The sequence below is a fragment of the Anopheles maculipalpis genome, chromosome 3RL, assembly GCF_943734695.1.
Source record: "Anopheles maculipalpis chromosome 3RL, idAnoMacuDA_375_x, whole genome shotgun sequence".
Taxonomy (NCBI): Eukaryota; Metazoa; Arthropoda; class Insecta; order Diptera; family Culicidae; genus Anopheles; species Anopheles maculipalpis.
The window spans coordinates 21,394,956-21,410,833 of NC_064872.1; the positions used below are offsets into that span (position 1 = coordinate 21,394,956).

The 15,878-nt window shown below is 43.0% G+C and overlaps 3 protein-coding genes and 5 non-coding genes across 8 annotated transcripts in view; 4 read left to right on the top strand and 4 right to left on the bottom strand.

The window, feature by feature from the left end:
* Positions 1-15,878, bottom strand: part of LOC126565597 (60S ribosomal protein L34) — a 364,763-nt gene that overhangs the window by 3,012 nt on the left and 345,873 nt on the right. The gene's annotated exons all lie outside the window — the stretch shown is intronic.
* On the top strand, positions 366-6,046 carry LOC126560471 (E3 ubiquitin-protein ligase RNF123). The gene is made up of 8 exons (XM_050216428.1): positions 366-471; positions 550-2,002; positions 2,071-2,380; positions 2,818-3,335; positions 3,413-4,189; positions 4,255-4,897; positions 4,968-5,145; positions 5,755-6,046. Exons 1-8 carry the CDS (start codon positions 368-370, stop codon positions 6,044-6,046), a joined length of 4,275 nt encoding a protein of 1,424 aa, XP_050072385.1. The 5' UTR covers positions 366-367.
* Positions 7,194-8,850, bottom strand: LOC126564679 (splicing factor 45). The gene is made up of 4 exons (XM_050221766.1): positions 8,689-8,850; positions 8,002-8,609; positions 7,611-7,929; positions 7,194-7,521 (listed from the first exon to the last, which is right to left on the bottom strand). Exons 1-4 carry the CDS (start codon positions 8,842-8,844, stop codon positions 7,249-7,251), a joined length of 1,356 nt encoding a protein of 451 aa, XP_050077723.1. The 5' UTR covers positions 8,845-8,850; the 3' UTR covers positions 7,194-7,248.
* On the top strand, positions 9,226-9,297 carry Trnaq-uug (transfer RNA glutamine (anticodon UUG)). Its single transcript has one exon. It is a non-coding gene; the product is annotated as a tRNA-Gln (tRNA).
* Positions 9,952-10,023, top strand: Trnac-gca (transfer RNA cysteine (anticodon GCA)). The gene has a single exon. It is a non-coding gene; the product is annotated as a tRNA-Cys (tRNA).
* On the bottom strand, positions 10,181-10,252 carry Trnaq-uug (transfer RNA glutamine (anticodon UUG)). The gene has a single exon. It is a non-coding gene; the product is annotated as a tRNA-Gln (tRNA).
* Positions 12,792-12,863, top strand: Trnaq-uug (transfer RNA glutamine (anticodon UUG)). The gene has a single exon. It is a non-coding gene; the product is annotated as a tRNA-Gln (tRNA).
* On the bottom strand, positions 13,024-13,095 carry Trnac-gca (transfer RNA cysteine (anticodon GCA)). The gene has a single exon. It is a non-coding gene; the product is annotated as a tRNA-Cys (tRNA).

Here is a 15,878-nt window from a genome sequence, read left to right on the forward strand (position 1 = left end):
AATTGTCATCTGCTGGTGTTTTTTTTATCCTGGAAACTGGAAGGCGCGAGTCACGAGCCGTATCGTGGCCATCCTTTTGCCTTTCCCCACTCCATATCTGACAGCCTGTCAACATCCTGCTGTAAGTATACCTTACAAAGTGCGGCGCCCAGTGTTTGTGTTCGTGCGTGTGTGCACACGGTATAAAATCGATAAGCTACAGCGTGCTGCACTCACAATGAAGCGTCCGATTTCTTTGTGCTGATCCTAGCAACTCATTCTTTTTTATGTGTGTTCTTCGTGTGATTCGGTCAGGTAAACGGCGTCAACAAAATGTAGCGTAGTGTACTGGCTGTAGGCAAGGACAACAGTAGTGGCACCTTTCGGTATGGATTTTCTTTCGACTGTGGCCAACATTTTCGATGGCGACTGTACGGTTGCCATCGGGGGTAAGAAGGATAGCGACGACGAGCGGCAGTTCGTGCTTTCGGAGTAAGTTTGCATCATTCGCAAAAAGTTCCGTAATTTGATATCTGGTGTTGGTTTTGGGTGTGTGTGTTTACGGGATAGGTTTATCGGTGAAATTGGAATGTGGCTTGACGAGAAGCTTAATGATCATCCGTTCGAAGATACCCACCCATCATACGAACCGGTCGAAGGAAGGCTCGGTCCCAGGCGAACCGTTTTCGACGTGGCGGATGACGGATCGATACTGGTGTCGAGAGATAAACTAACGCTGCAGTCCCAGAATGCTTTCTCGACGGTTAAAGCAAACTGTTGCGTTTACAGCGGTCGCTGGATGTATGAGGTACAGCTGCGTTCGAAGGGCGTCATGCAGATTGGTTGGTGTTCGGCACACTGTAAATTTACGCAGGATACCGGAGTTGGAGACACACGGTACAGCTATGGATTGGACGGTAGTAAACAACGGATCTGGCATGTTTACACTCAAAAGTATGGTCCATTCTGGCGCTCGGGTGATATATTTGGCGTTTGTGTCGATATGGACGCCGGACGTATCGAGTACTATCGTAACGGGGCACCACTTGGGGAAGCTTTTAAGGATATCGAACGTGGACCGGGTTTAGCGCTTTACCCGGCAGTTTCGCTAGCGTTCAACGATAGTCTAACGGCCAACTTTGGTGGATCTCCCTTCAAGCATCCGGTTGACCGTTACAAACCACTACAGGATGCACCGGATGTGGCACTGTATCAGGCGGATTGTCTGTTGAAATATCTCGTCAATCTTTCCGGCGCCATTTCCCAACATGCCAGAGTATCTAACGGTGGTCCAAAAGTGTCATCCAGCTCCGTCGGCGGTGGAATAGTAACACCAGAATCCATGTACATGCTTTTGGCCGCTTGTCTCATCGAAAGAATCGCTCCATTGCTGGGCAATTCGTACGTGGTCGAGGATAAAGTGTTCAGCTACATCCGCGGAATGTGTGTGCTGCGCAGCAACAGTCACGGTGGGAAAAATGAAGCTCCCACCCAGCCTGGCTCGCCGGAAAGCACGCTCGGCACATTTCTTACCCTGCTGTGGACGTACCTGGAGCAGGAGGAGATGAAACTGTTTCTGAAGAAATTGCTCAACTACCTTGCCAACACGTACAAGGAAACGCCGGTCGATTTGGAGTACGAGAAGCAGCGCAAAATCATCGTCATACTGACGTGCGTGTGCAATCATCCGGCCACCCGGAAGTATTTGCTCGAGTACAAATTCTTCAAGAAGAACTGTTTGCCCCTGTTTCTCTACACGAAACCACCGGACGAGTCGACGCTCGAGCAGCTACTACCGGACGATCACATCTGGACGGAAGGTTTGGGCGGCTCGAAGGCAACGTATTTGGCGGCGTGCGAGAAGCTAAAGGCGCACACGTCCGTACTGTACACGCTGCAAAAAAATCTTATACACATACTGATGAACGATCGAGATGGGAATGAATCCAGCTCACCCAGTAGTAGGAGAATTTTTGTCGCAAAAGTCCGGAAGTTCGTTATGGAAAACAATGTTGAGTTGCGGGTGAGTGTTATGTGAAAGGAAAATGAAACTTACTTTACACAAATAATTTACCTCGTTTTTTTCTGTAGGGTCTATACTCGTCAACAACACAGCCTGCTATAGGACTATCCTTTCTCTGTACCCTGCTAGATGTGGCCAAAACGCTCTGGGAGGATGAGTGTCGACAGGAGCACAGCTTAGATGGGAAGTTGGATACACCAACGATTGATAATCGATATTTCTACGACGGAACATTTAAATACTCGAACCTTGACCGTATCGGTGGTGTACTGTCCTACCTGCGAAAACATTTTCGTTCGCATCTGGTCGAACGGTTGGGTGCGGATCATCCGAGCGTGGTTTCGGTCGATCAGCCCAGCGATTTGCGCAGTGAAATTGGTAAGTAAGCAAAACCAAATCTTCCGTTTCCTTTTTGAGAGCCTAGACGAGTTACAATCGTGGAAATAAGTATACTGGTAACACTTTTTTATGTATTTTTTTATGTATTTTGTAAAGAAAACAATTCTATTTGACTGGTTACATTATACATATTTTACCGTTTAATTTAACCATGCATTTCAATACACAAAAATTACACAATCCACAATTTCAATAATTCAAAATAATTATTATCGTCCATGTTGTTAATTTTCGTTAAACAATTTGGAATCGTGCGGAATGCAACCCTTCAAGTGAAAAAAAAAATACGTATGCTTATACTTGTTTCCACTAATGTACCTCTACCAATGTAACGGGATCCTTGGTTCAGTCAGGATATATACTTGCAAATTTGGAAGCAACTGGGCAAAATCATTTAAAAATTTCATCATTCTCAGCCGCGTTCAATGTATTTCTCGATTCGGCCATGTTTCTCGTGTCCGGTGGACCATCCACCGCCTACTCTCTAGTCTCCCGTGCGGCCAATAGCATCCCGGACCGGCATCAACAGCAAACTGCCCAGCACAACACAATCGACGTACTGGACGAGGGTCCACATTCCAGCTCAACCGGGCCGGGCAGTCAACCATCGCCCAAATGTACGGCCGGTACGATCGGTTGTGGTCCGCTGGATTCGTTCCGTGCCGTGTGTGAGCTGCTCGATTGTTGTGTGATATTCTACAACGTTGTTGCCCACAAGTACGTCGTCATGATAGCGGATCTGCGGGATAACATTACGCACCTGTCGGACATACTGCTAGAAACGAAGAGCAACTGTGACGAAGTGATGCACAATCTAGAGGAGCTAAAGCGTTGCACAATCGGTGCGAGTACTTCCGGCCAGGGGCAGAAATCGCACGAAGAGCTGCTGAACGAGTTGGAGGCACGATTTGGTCAGCGGAAAAGCATTTTCGCGGTAAGTTTACCAAACCAGCTCATTACTTTTCGAGTAAAGATCATCCGCTGAAGTTTAATTTTCCTCTTCTGTATTAGAAACGATCGATGGAGCTTGCTCGAAAACAGGCATGGTACCGTTCCGTAGCGCTTGGGACGCATCGACGCCGTCTGCTTTGTTGGCTGCTTGGGATCATTTTCGAAACGCTGCACACCTTCAGCACGGAAGATATCTTGTTCGCCTTCCTGCCCGAAACGTACATCAACGTGACGCCCATTCTGCTCGATACGGTGCTCGATTTTAGCTTTCACGATACTGCCATCCAACATGATCTTGCCGGCGACACGGAACTAATTCGATCGGCGGCAAACTTTCTCGCCAAACATTTGGCTGATCCGCGCGTAATTCTTGCATCCTGTAAGGACGCTCTTATTCAGGCTCTCGGATCCTTGACGTGCCATGAGGTGGGAATTCGAGCACTTGAAAGTGCATCTCCGGAAAATCAACTCGCCCTAGTACGAGCCTTACTACGACCGTACGAAAACCGTGCCTGGGGTCAGAGCAATTGGTTGCTGCTACGGTTCTGGCTCGGGGATGGATTTGCTTACCGTGAATCACGCCCACCATGCGTTTGGCAGTCGGGGAAAGATCCAACCGCCACACAACGTTCGCTCGGACTGTACCGGAGCCGGGCAAAGAATGGATCACACACGGGTTTGCTACATCTGATTGCGCCTGCCTGCCCGTCGAAACATTTCCAGCGTTTGATCAGCGAAACGCTCAGCAAAGACGAACCGTACTGTACGACATTTTTGAACTCGGTTCTTTCTCAACTGAATTGGGCGTTTTCCGAGTTTATTCACATCCTGCAGGACGTAAGCGGAGTTGAGCCACATTAGTGTAATTCACATGCTCTAAGGTTTTTTCCTCTATTTCGCAGATTCAAAACATATCGCAACGGGACGACGAGCAATCGGTCGAAACGAAGCAGCTTAAAATTTGTTCCATGTGCTTCGAGCTAACCGTATCGCTTATGCGTGCCCTAGAGATGATTGTAACGATCACGCCCAGCCTACTCCAGGACGCCACACGCGCGAACAGTGAAATCATTCTCAGTCGCATCTGCCAGCTAGCGATACAGGTGTTGTCGCGCGTAACCGTACCGCCCGGATGTTTCCAGCACGTGATAGACCTTTGCCTGCCGGAGCTGAGCAACGTGACGCACTTTGCGATTATCAGTGCAGCGATCGGGATGCTGCTGGCGTTGATGCGCCGAGAGCTTAGCAGCTCGACTGAATGTATCACGAAAATACCGCGCATCTCCAAGTATTTGCTTACGGACACGAGTTTTCACATTGCCAGCCTGGAGTATGCGCTCGGAGAGGTCAAAACGCCGATAACGAACAGTAACGGGGAAGCACCGAGAGGTAACTTTGATCCAAAGATGCGGGCCCACATTGATCCGCTTACGAATGAGGTACGGGTTCCTTCGCCGTTTCGGAAGGCCGGTACTGCTGGTGGGTCGGTTGGCATGAAGGAAATCATTCCCGATCCACCCATCATCAAGTTCAATATTGCTGACTGTGAGTATGACTTTGAGTTGTGTTATGTGTGTGCATGATCTTAGGAAGATCGATCCCTTATCTATTGCAGATCCAAGCCATGTTGTGCCAGAAGAAGTGGGACATATTGCGAGACTGATTGAAATACTGCAGCTACGTCAAACGCTGCTGTCAGAGATAACTATCCTATCGGAGGACTCGCTCTGCCCGATATGCTATGCTAAATCCAATTCGGCTGCATTCGACCCGTGCCAACATCAATCTTGCGAGTATGTACCAGCTTTGTTCCAAATTAATAGCCACTTCTAATTTGCTAGTTTATCTAGAAATTGTAGGAAATATTGGTAGATTTTGTTTGTACTGGATATTTTTCAGTCTAATTTTTTGTAACACGCTATACATTTTAAATGTAACACGTTTTATTTTACAAAGACCATTTGCTTCACCTTGCGACCTCCCAATCGATTTCGGTACTCCGTCAGTTTTTATCCTGAGAACACCCTTTCCGAATGGGATAGAGCTGAGTTCTGGAAGTTCTGGAGTTATTCACAAATGACGATTTACCCACCCATCACTAAAAGGGGCTCGTGGTAAAATAGACTTTTCGCAATAATATTCCTCAAATATCGAACGGCGTTTAACGCGATTTAAGAGTAAGGATATTCGGGATTTTACAGTAAGGGCAAACAATTACACATTAAATTAGGGTAAAGGGGGTAAGGGCCAAGGACCAAATAGGGGCAGTTTTAACTCTTTTTTCTTTTCACAAGAGGAAAGTTTTGGTGGATTCTGACGACTGTAGATGTCATTGTGGAAAATACGGTACAGCACAATACGAGTCGCATTAAAATTCGCGATGTTACTTTCTCTTCTCGCAGGACTTGCATAATGCAGCATCTGATGAACAGCAAGCAGTGTTTTTACTGCAAAATTCTCATCACACGCGTCACACGCCAGGATGGTGCAGTCATTTACGAGGCTTGCAATACACCGCCAGCACCACAACCCGCTACATCCATGGTACCCCGAATGGTAGTTTCACCGATGGTGTTCACATCCTCCACACCGATCCCGGACGATAATCTGACGGAGCACGAAGAAGAGCAAAGTGCGACTGCGCCCAACAACGTCGTCGATGATTACGATGGACCACGAGCCAGCGAAACATAAAACAAGTAATCGATACATTCCCACATAGGTTAGAAGGAGCTTTTGAAGCGGATTTCTTACTTACTCATATCGTCTGTTTGTGTGTGTAGGCTTTTTGCGCGACTCAAACATTCTAGTCAATCAAACAATTCCCGTTCGTTTAGGGCGGACAGTGCTTATTACGCTGCACAAAACTTTATTCGTAGCTTTAAAGCATAAAAAGTCGCGATGATTCCCATATAAGACCATCACAACTTTATAGATCGTAGATTATTTATACCTATCGCGAGTGGTACGAATCCCTGTACAATCTCTAGCTAGCAAATGTTTTCGATTTATGTCAGACCTTGTGTCCTAACTTTATTTATTGTATCCTCTAGAACCACCTTACCTCAATCTACCACTTTTGCTCAGCTCATATACGTACTACCACTTGTTCTGGTGTATGCTTTACACAAGACAAAACAAAACCTAACGCACATGTAACGGACATCCGTACAACTAGTATCTCACACGGACAAAGATCGAAGCAAAAGGAGTAACTGCTTGGTGCAGCTTGATATGTGTGTTCAGCAAATGTGTTCCTAACGTAAAGTAAAATCAATTTTGTGCTTGAAATGTCTACATACTCGCTTTATTTTCTTTGCTGATGAATAAGAAAAACGGTAAACGGCAGGTCGATAATATACTTCGTCTTCGAGTATTTCGTCTAGCTGCATGTTTTAGTAAGGAGAGCTTCTTCCAACAATCAGAAAGTGACTCATTTTGCTATCGACAATTAACAGACTTTAACGAATAGTAGGACAATTGATAATCTTGTTTAATAAGGTCATAAGCAGTGCTAGAGTACTAATTTCTGGCTTTAATTTCCATTCTCAAGCGAATAATAGATCAAAAACACGTTGTGGACAAACACTCTTTGAGGATGTGGATTAGATCATACACCTTGCGTCTGGCTGTACAGACAACGGCAAGGTTTGTCCTAACTTCAGGCTTAATGCCCCATCTTGAACGTGCCAAGAAGAAAAGCAGGAGCAGGACATGTTGTAATGGCTAATCTAATCATTAGTATTACTACTTGGTGGTTATTACGCTCCAAAATCGTCTTCAAGTGAAAAAAAAAAAACATTCAGCTAGACTAGATATACTTTTTGGACTCAAGTGTATATTAGACATTTCAGTTACACGGTTATACACAAACACACACACACACACACTCCGCCTCAACCACCCAAGTCCATGTTTTCAAACTTTTCCTGATTGTAGAACCCGGCCCGCACTTGCCGACCGCCGAAAAATCTGCCATTCAAATCGACCACCGCCTTGATTGCACTCTCCATCCGCTTAAACTCGACGAAAATCCGTACAGCTTCCTCGGGTACCACATCCGGCACCTCATGAATTACCACCGTTACCACATCACCGTACTTAGTGTTACACTCGTCCTTCACTTCCGGTTCCAGCTCATCGTCAACATCACCCGGACCGACCATATTCTGGAGGGAAAAACAGAGTGAGAAAAATAGGCAAGTAAAGAGGCCAGAACGGACGGAAAGCCTGTGTGTCTTGCTCTGCGCTAACATACCCGTAGCAGCACAACTTTACTGGGGGATTTCATTATTTCAGTTATCGAGGGCTCGGACGCATTTTGGGCCGCACTCGGCGGTGAGGTTACCGTATCGGTGCCGGATCCACTTCCCGACGCACCCGTCCCTCCGCTGCCACTGGCCGGTATATCCTTCTCGTGTACTATTCTTCCACCGCGTTTGGATGTTTTCTCCACCTGTAGGGCCACTGCCATGCCCTGCTCCTGTTTGCCCAAACCTTGCCCATCTTTGAACCCGTATTTGGCCATAATTTTTGCTGCCACCGAACTACCCCCGTACGCGGCCAGCTGGGAAACTCTGAAAAAAAAAAGCAGAAAAGCGTAAAATACGATCCGAATCGTATCGGAACTGGACGGGACGAGCACATACTTGGAACCACCTTCCGACGGGATGCCACCAGCGCTAGGTTCCTGCAATGACGGTGGAGGTGCAATAGCCGCTCCCGATGGACGGCTTTGTCCTGGGCGGAATTCATCCTCATCGTCTGATGAAGGACGACCGGCAAACCCGCTAAACTTCTTCCCTCCTGGACCATCGTCCTCGGGCATTGGGCCGGAACTACCGTGACTGGGACCGGCATTATTGCTGCTGCTGTTGTTGCTATTATTATTGTTATTGTTGTTATTCATGCGCATCCCAAACGAACGTTTGTAATCACGCCGATTTCGGCTAAACCCGCTTTGCAGCGGTTTGATAGGTGGTTCTTTTGCTTTCCGGTCCTTCACCAGCTTGTCGTACTCGTTCGGCCACATCGGATCGTACTCGTCCACCACGTCCCAGTTGTAGTCATCGGATGCCGATGCACTGATCGGGTTCGGTGTTGCATTGGTCGTCGTGACCGTAATCGGTGCTTTGGTGGAAGGTTTTACGACGGTGTGCACAGATTCTATCACTGAACCACTGCCGGCCGATGCCACGAACGGTAGCGTCTGTTCTCCCGGTTCTTTTTTCGCTTTCAACACAACGGGCGTTAGAATCTGTTGGCGCAAAAGGAATCGATTAAAAACTCGTTAAAAATACGCACAAATGGCATCTTCCGACGGAACCACTTCGTACCTTGCTACCAGGTTTTCGCAGAATAGCTTTCGGTGTAATGGTCGGTTGGCTCACTTTCTTCACTTGCAACTGTGGTTGAAACAGCTTCAGCCCGGATGACCATCCGGCCACCTTATCAGGACCGTGCTTTGTGTCCAGATCGTCGTACAGTGCCATTACCTGCTCGTTAATCTAAACTGAACCGTAATTTAGTTTTGCTTTCTAGCAGCAAAATCAATACAAAGCGAGGGCGATTGCTTTGTTTTCGTTCGTTGACAGCTATGGCCGCGAGTTTGACACATTGCTGCTATGTTACGTTGGTTTGTGGGTGAATGTAGCCCGCTTAGGTGATAGAGAAAAACAAACAACCGAGAGGGTGATAGGAAGCATGCATGGGGAGCGAAGTGTGTGATGTTGTTTTATTTAAGTTAGTCAACATTCTTTGGGTGGAATTGTAAAGCGAAAATTTTGCAAAATTGAGCAATTGAAGTGTAGTTAGAAAAGCTAACCAGAATGAGACACAATTGATATATGCAGTTAATGTTGGGTCTGTCAAGCGGTTCCATGGTGTAATGGTTAGCACTCAGGACTTTGAATCCTGCGATCCGAGTTCAAATCTCGGTGGAACCTGACATCACTCGATGCTTTTTGCTTGGTTTCAATAAACCTTCTCCCTCATTTTTAGCGTTATGTTTTGGTTTTTCTTACTTACTGTTGTGTTGTCCAGTTGTTGAATTATAAATGTATTGTTAATTTTTCTTTCATATTCCAGGAATGTTATTGGAATGCCTGAACTCATAATTGCCATTCTAGCGTAACTCCACATAACACAGCGAGTACGAAGGCTTTGAATATTTTGATAGAACTAAGAAAAGGGTTTCTAAGATCTACTGTAATGCGACTTGGTATAATACAAAGCGCGCCTCAATGTAATCTAGAAGAAGTGTGGCAAAGAATGAGGCAATAAAAGTAGCAGTAATGCCAAGTCTCTGGCATCGGTCCTCGTAACGCCGCAGAATAGACAAACTGTTACTATTGTTACTAAGTTACGAGTCTTGCGCAGAAAATAAACGCAAGTATCTGATATAGAAGGAAATAATCGAAGCTATAGATCAACTTGAATAGATCGTTTTGGGAGCAAATGAAAATGGGAAGGGTGTATATTATACTTGAAAAAAAGAATTGGTAAAATGCTGATACGAACTTCCTTCAGAATAAACAAGTCGAAACTCCCAAACTATGCTTCAAGGTCTAGTAGGGGTGTAGTAAACCTTGTTGTCGTGTGGGGGTATAGCTCAGTGGTAGAGCATTCGACTGCAGATCGAGAGGTCCCCGGTTCAAACCCGGGTGCCCCCTCGCCTAATGCTTTTTTAATATTCACCCCACCAACTGTGTCCCACAAAAGCTTTTGAGCTTTTGTTCTCTCTCGACGCTCTCATTGGTTCTGCGCATAAACGTAACAATCTTTTATAAAAACCCTTTGCACTCACAGTATTATGAGACAAAAAAAGCGAGGTTCCACCGAGATTTGAACTCGGATCGCAGGATTCAAAGTCCTGAGTGCTAACCGTTACACCATGGAACCGTCGACGGCAGGGGTGACCCAAACACATACAGACACAGTATCGGTGCGTGACATTTTCACCCTAAATCATCTTTCGCGTATAACACTAAAGGAAATAAAAATAGCACCACTATGCTTATTAGACAATTATGTTAGAAAATTTATAAAACGATTCTTCTTTTTCAAGTTTGTTACAGAATTGGATCTATGTAAAACTCTTGCGTTATATTCGATTGCAATTTTTATGAACCATTGACATTTAACCAGAAAAAGTTATGAAAAAGGAAGTAAATAAATAAAGCACCAGCATGCATGCGATGCTATCTGTTCAATTCTTGATAAAATTTGAGTTCGCGTTTGAGGCTGTGTAAGTTAATTCCCACTGAAGGTTACACAAACAAAAATGCAAAAAGTTGCGCCCTTTACTCTTCGCTCATTTAGTATCAATGAATCATTTATTATCATGGAAGGAGGCATATCTTACACAGAAATCAGTCAAAAAATCTTCCGTTCACATACCAAAACGTGCAGTTAAAAAAGAGATGATAATTGCTACACATCTATACTTGGGGAGAATAGCTAAATTACTGTGAATTACAATCTAATAATTGTACAAAATCAGTGAATTGAAATGTAACAGCAATCTCAAATTCGATCAGGATTGCAATGTCCAATACGAATGTACGTGTGCAGCAACTTATACCAACCAACATATACTAGCAGCGACACAATAGTCGCGGAAAGTTCATCTTTACAGATCGTTACAGCCCAAATCGCCACAATTATAAAAAATCTATGTTTCATCGACGTGGGAATGTAAAAATGTGGAAATGAATGAAATATCTTTGATTTTACGCGGGAACGCTTTGGTTTTTCCGCAATAACTAGGCGGAGGGTCGAGAGATCGGATTGTGGTGTTCGGCAAAAAGATGTGCGGCCTCAAGACGCATCTAACGATATGCTGGACGCCAGGATCTGACCAGGAATCACCGAGTTATTGTCGATTTTCCATGGAAATGCTGTTGTTTTCCGCAATAACTAGGCGGGGGGTAGAGGGATCGGTTTGAGGTGTTCTACAAAAAGATGTGTGGCCTCAAGACGCATCTAACGGTATGCCGGACGCCAAGATCGGACCAGGAACGACCGAGTTATTGCCGGTTTTCCATGGGAATGCTGCTGGCAGAACCCCCCCCCCCCCCCCCCACCCACATGGTGACGGAAAATTCTTCTTAGTTCCCTTGAATGTTGAAAAAATCATTGTGGAGGCCTTTTTAAACAATATTTCTGGAAGGAAATAAAAATGAGATTGACAAACTTTCAAAATCCCAAATTCAAAATTAAAATCCAAAGTGAGTTTGAAAATCCCGAGTGAAAATTAAAAGTTGAATTCCAAACTTAAAATTTCCAACTCAACTTTTTTCTCAAAATTTCTCAACTCAACTCAACCCGATCCCTCTACCCCCCGCCTAGTTATTGCTGAAAACAACAGCATTCCCATGGAAAATCGGTGATAACTCGGTCGTCCCTGGTCAGATCCTGGTGTCCGAAATACCGTTAGATGCGCCTTAAAGCTGCACATCTTTTTGTGTAACACTCCAACGAAAATTGTGCATCCCGCGCTCAGGAATTTTGATATTCCTTGTTTTGTGGAATAACTAGGCGGGAGTGGAGCAACCTGCGGTAAAATGATTAACTAAACCTTAGTATCATCGTTCTTACTCTATCAATCAATACAATCAATGAAGAAAGAAAGAAAAATTTTGACTCAAAATTCGATTTCAAGAAACAGGAAAACATGCCAGTGCTGTAGGTAAGATTTTTTCCAAAAAAAACTTCGAATTTTGCTCAGCTCGTTGCTTTGCGCATTGCATAATCCATGACGAACATTAAAGCTTAACAAATTATAGCATGGTAAAGCTTACAAATATATGAAAGCTGATTGCATATTATTAGGCGAAAAAAGGATGAATAAGCTTATGAAATATTTCAAGCAAATATGAAATTTGAATTTGAATTTGGAATTTTTCAATCGACACGAGCTACCTCCTCGAATGCATACTCTCCTGTTACTACCAGTCGCTCTTCGATTTCGATGCGACAAAATTTGACTAGGAGCAACAGGAGAGCATACCAAGCGAATAGGTAGCAAATGGAAATTTGAAAAGTGGTCAGAAAATTATTTTCTTTTCTTTATTACAAATATTTTTTCTAGCCGTTTTAAGTGTGTTTTCAAAATTAATTTATATATCCCCAGTTTTTTTTTTCTTGCAATATCTTTCAAAAAGACCTTCAAAAAGAGATTTTTATTATATAAGGGGACTAAGGAGGATTTTCCAGAAACTCGCGGGAAATTTGTTTTCGACACAGATAAATTTTGTGGAGTTTTTCCATTTATTCTGCTCGTTGAACATTTTACAGGTGTCATATCTTAAATTCAAATGCATCATACAAAGTGAAAGCCAATTATTTTTCAGCTAGAAATACATTTATTTAGTTTGTTCATTTCAAGCTTCTTGTGTTCTACGTTTTTGTACGCAATTACATGTGCACAAGGGCGAACGGTTCCATGGTGTAACGGTTAGCACTCAGGACTTTGAATCCTGCGATCCGAGTTCAAATCTCGGTGGAACCTCGCTTTTTTTGTCTCATAATACTGTGAGTGAAAAGGGTTTTTATAAAAGATTGCTACGTTTATGCGCAGAACCAACGAGAGCGTCGAGAGAGAACAAAAGCTCAAAAGCTTTTGTGGGACACAGTTGGTGGGGTGATTATTATTAAAAAAGCATCAGGCGAGGGGGCACCCGGGTTTGAACCGGGGACCTCTCGATCTGCAGTCGAATGCTCTACCACTGAGCTATACCCCCACACATTGAAAGACCGTGTTACACACGTACAAAAAAACACAGACAGTGATTGCTATCAACATTGCTGTTTTGTTTAAATTACAAATAGCACACATTAGGCATTAAAATATACGCAATTATATTTTGAAAATATTTCCGTCAAACAGTGGTTCTAGAAAAGCCTTTCGCTCGATAATTGATATTCATACCAGAAGAGCACTAAGTTTTATAGTTTCCTTTACTGTTGTTCTTCCCAACTTGTTGCTCCGGCTTGTTTTCGTTCATGTTCTACAAAAGGCGAATTTATGCCATTCTTTTGTTGATTCGGTGTTGCAATGTATAAATTAAACTTTGATACGATTGTCATTATCTTCCCTACGTCGAAGCATGTTATCGCACCGTTAAATAACTCTAAATTCTAGAAGAAATCTTGGGACTTTCATCTTGAGTTTGATCTAACTTAGCCAAACATGTAGCTGCAATTAAATGCTTGCATTCGTTCAGGATTCTAATTACTACTATTTGCGAATGAAAACGCATTCCCCAGGAATGTAACTTTTCCTTTTATTGTTTGTCAGTTGCGAGTGTCCTGCACATTTTTATGTCCATAGAGCTGCATAGTGCTGCTTATGTACAACACCAGAAAAAAGTAGGCGGAGCTTAACGGGTAAAAGAAAACTTACATGGAACATTACAACAAACAATGTAAACAACAATTCATTTATTAATTTAAATAATTTTAAAATTACTTTTGAAAAAAATATTTTTAACAGAGGACTGAAAGAGTAATTAAGATAATTAAAATTTACGATATATTAAGTGAATCCAATAAAAAATATTATAAAACATGGCAAGAAAGTTAATGTTTTCAATTCTCGATAAAAACTTACATTAAAATGTTTAAAAAGTTTAAAAAAAATGGAGAAAAAGTTAAAAATTAACGCGCCAGTGTAGTTCAGTGACGAAGAAAATTCAACGCTGACCATTCGTACCCTAGTGCACGTGTACCGCCCATGCCTAGTTAAGTTAGCAAGGAAAAAGGTGCATATACAACTCGTAATGGCAGCTCGTTGCAGAAGCAGTGCGCAGAATCGACTGTTCTTCAGTAGTAAGGGCGCAGAACGCGCGAGTAGGTACATAAGGTACACACATTTTCACGTTTTGGGTTTGAGTTTAATGTGAAAATGAAACATTACGGTTTTCATCTTGCCTCGTTTTTGTGCCCATTAGTCGCTGAAGGAGGGAGGGGACAGGATGTAATGTTGGCCATCCTGGGAGGACAGGCAGGCGCATCCTTTACAGGAAGCTTACGTGACCGTTTTTCTCTTAGTAGTTATGGTTATTTGCTTACAAACGTCCGCAATCAGCACGAAGAAGCTTTTATACGTCGATGAAGCAAGGCAAGGAACAGAGGGGAGGAAGAGTTGTGAGGCACCCCACCGGAAGTTAATAAATGAGCATATCAGGGGAGGGTGAGCAAGTGGACAGGTGGCTGGTGGATGGCGTGCAGGAGAAAAGTGCTTTTGATAAACAGATAATTTGCAGCCATCACGGCGTCACTGCTTAATCGATTCGAGCAGACGCTTCTTCTACAGCCAAACCTGAAGCCATTTTACTCCCGGTGGAGTTCGTATTTTTCTTTTGCTTTATTTTCTTCCTTCTTAGTGATGGAAGCCACACTAACAATATTAAATGTAATAACTAATTTTCGCTTTAAAAAATCATGTACCTGTACAGCTTTAGCGCGTAAAAGATTATGTTTAAAAACTGCTCTTTAATGAGTGTTCTGTTATGGCTATAAACCCTCTCATTCTGCAATTCAGATGGAATGGTTCAATGTAAACGGGAAGGTTACGTTGGGGCGAAAAGCCACATGCAAACGCCGCCGGCCACATTCAATAAATTGTTGAACCGCTAATTGATGCATAATTATGCTGCAGCTTCGAACTCGATTACGAGTAGAATGTTGGGTAACGTGGTACGGGTTGGCAGAATTGCAATTGCATATTTTAATATAGTCATCCAACCCGGGAAAAGTCATATCATTAGCTTTTGCCGGAGAGTAGCTGAAGCTCCACCAGCGATGGTGGAATTATTGAAATGCATAGCAAAACCAATCACATTGTTTTTTTAATGTGCGTGTATTGGAAACATTTATGTTGGCTAACCAGAAAATCTATTGCGATCCTAAGCAGCTCAGGGTGTGAGCAAAAAACGTAAATAATTGGTAGAAGGAGAAAAGTAAAAGCCTAAAGGTATGCAATTTTAAAGAATATTGTTGAACGATGATACTACAATTATTTACAAGTAAAAATCAATACAATGTGATGCGTTTTTAGTATTTGTTTTTCAGTTAATTGCAATGCATGCATGCATGCCACTTAATTAAACAATTATTGTTTGTAGTGAGATAAAAATGAACATAACAGATACATTGAACTGTAGAGAAAGTCAACGAACAATGAGAATGTTTTTGTATTCCTTTATTTTAATAACACTTTTTTTAAAAAAGCAAAAGCTTCCCTCCTGATGTTCATCATATTCATTCAAAATAAAAAAAAAAAAATTACTCGAATTTTATAATTTATTTACCAAAAAATTGAATCACAACAGACACTCCCTTTACCGAGCCTTTACCATCATTTCCAAAAAAGTTAAAGAATTGATAAGACATTCGGTCATTCATTTAACAGAATCCACACTCTACCACTCACAAAATTTGCAATTTTAGATCATCATTAGATCAAAACAAAAGCACCAAAATGAAGTAAAACGATAGGAAACTGTGCGTTTTATAATTTAAA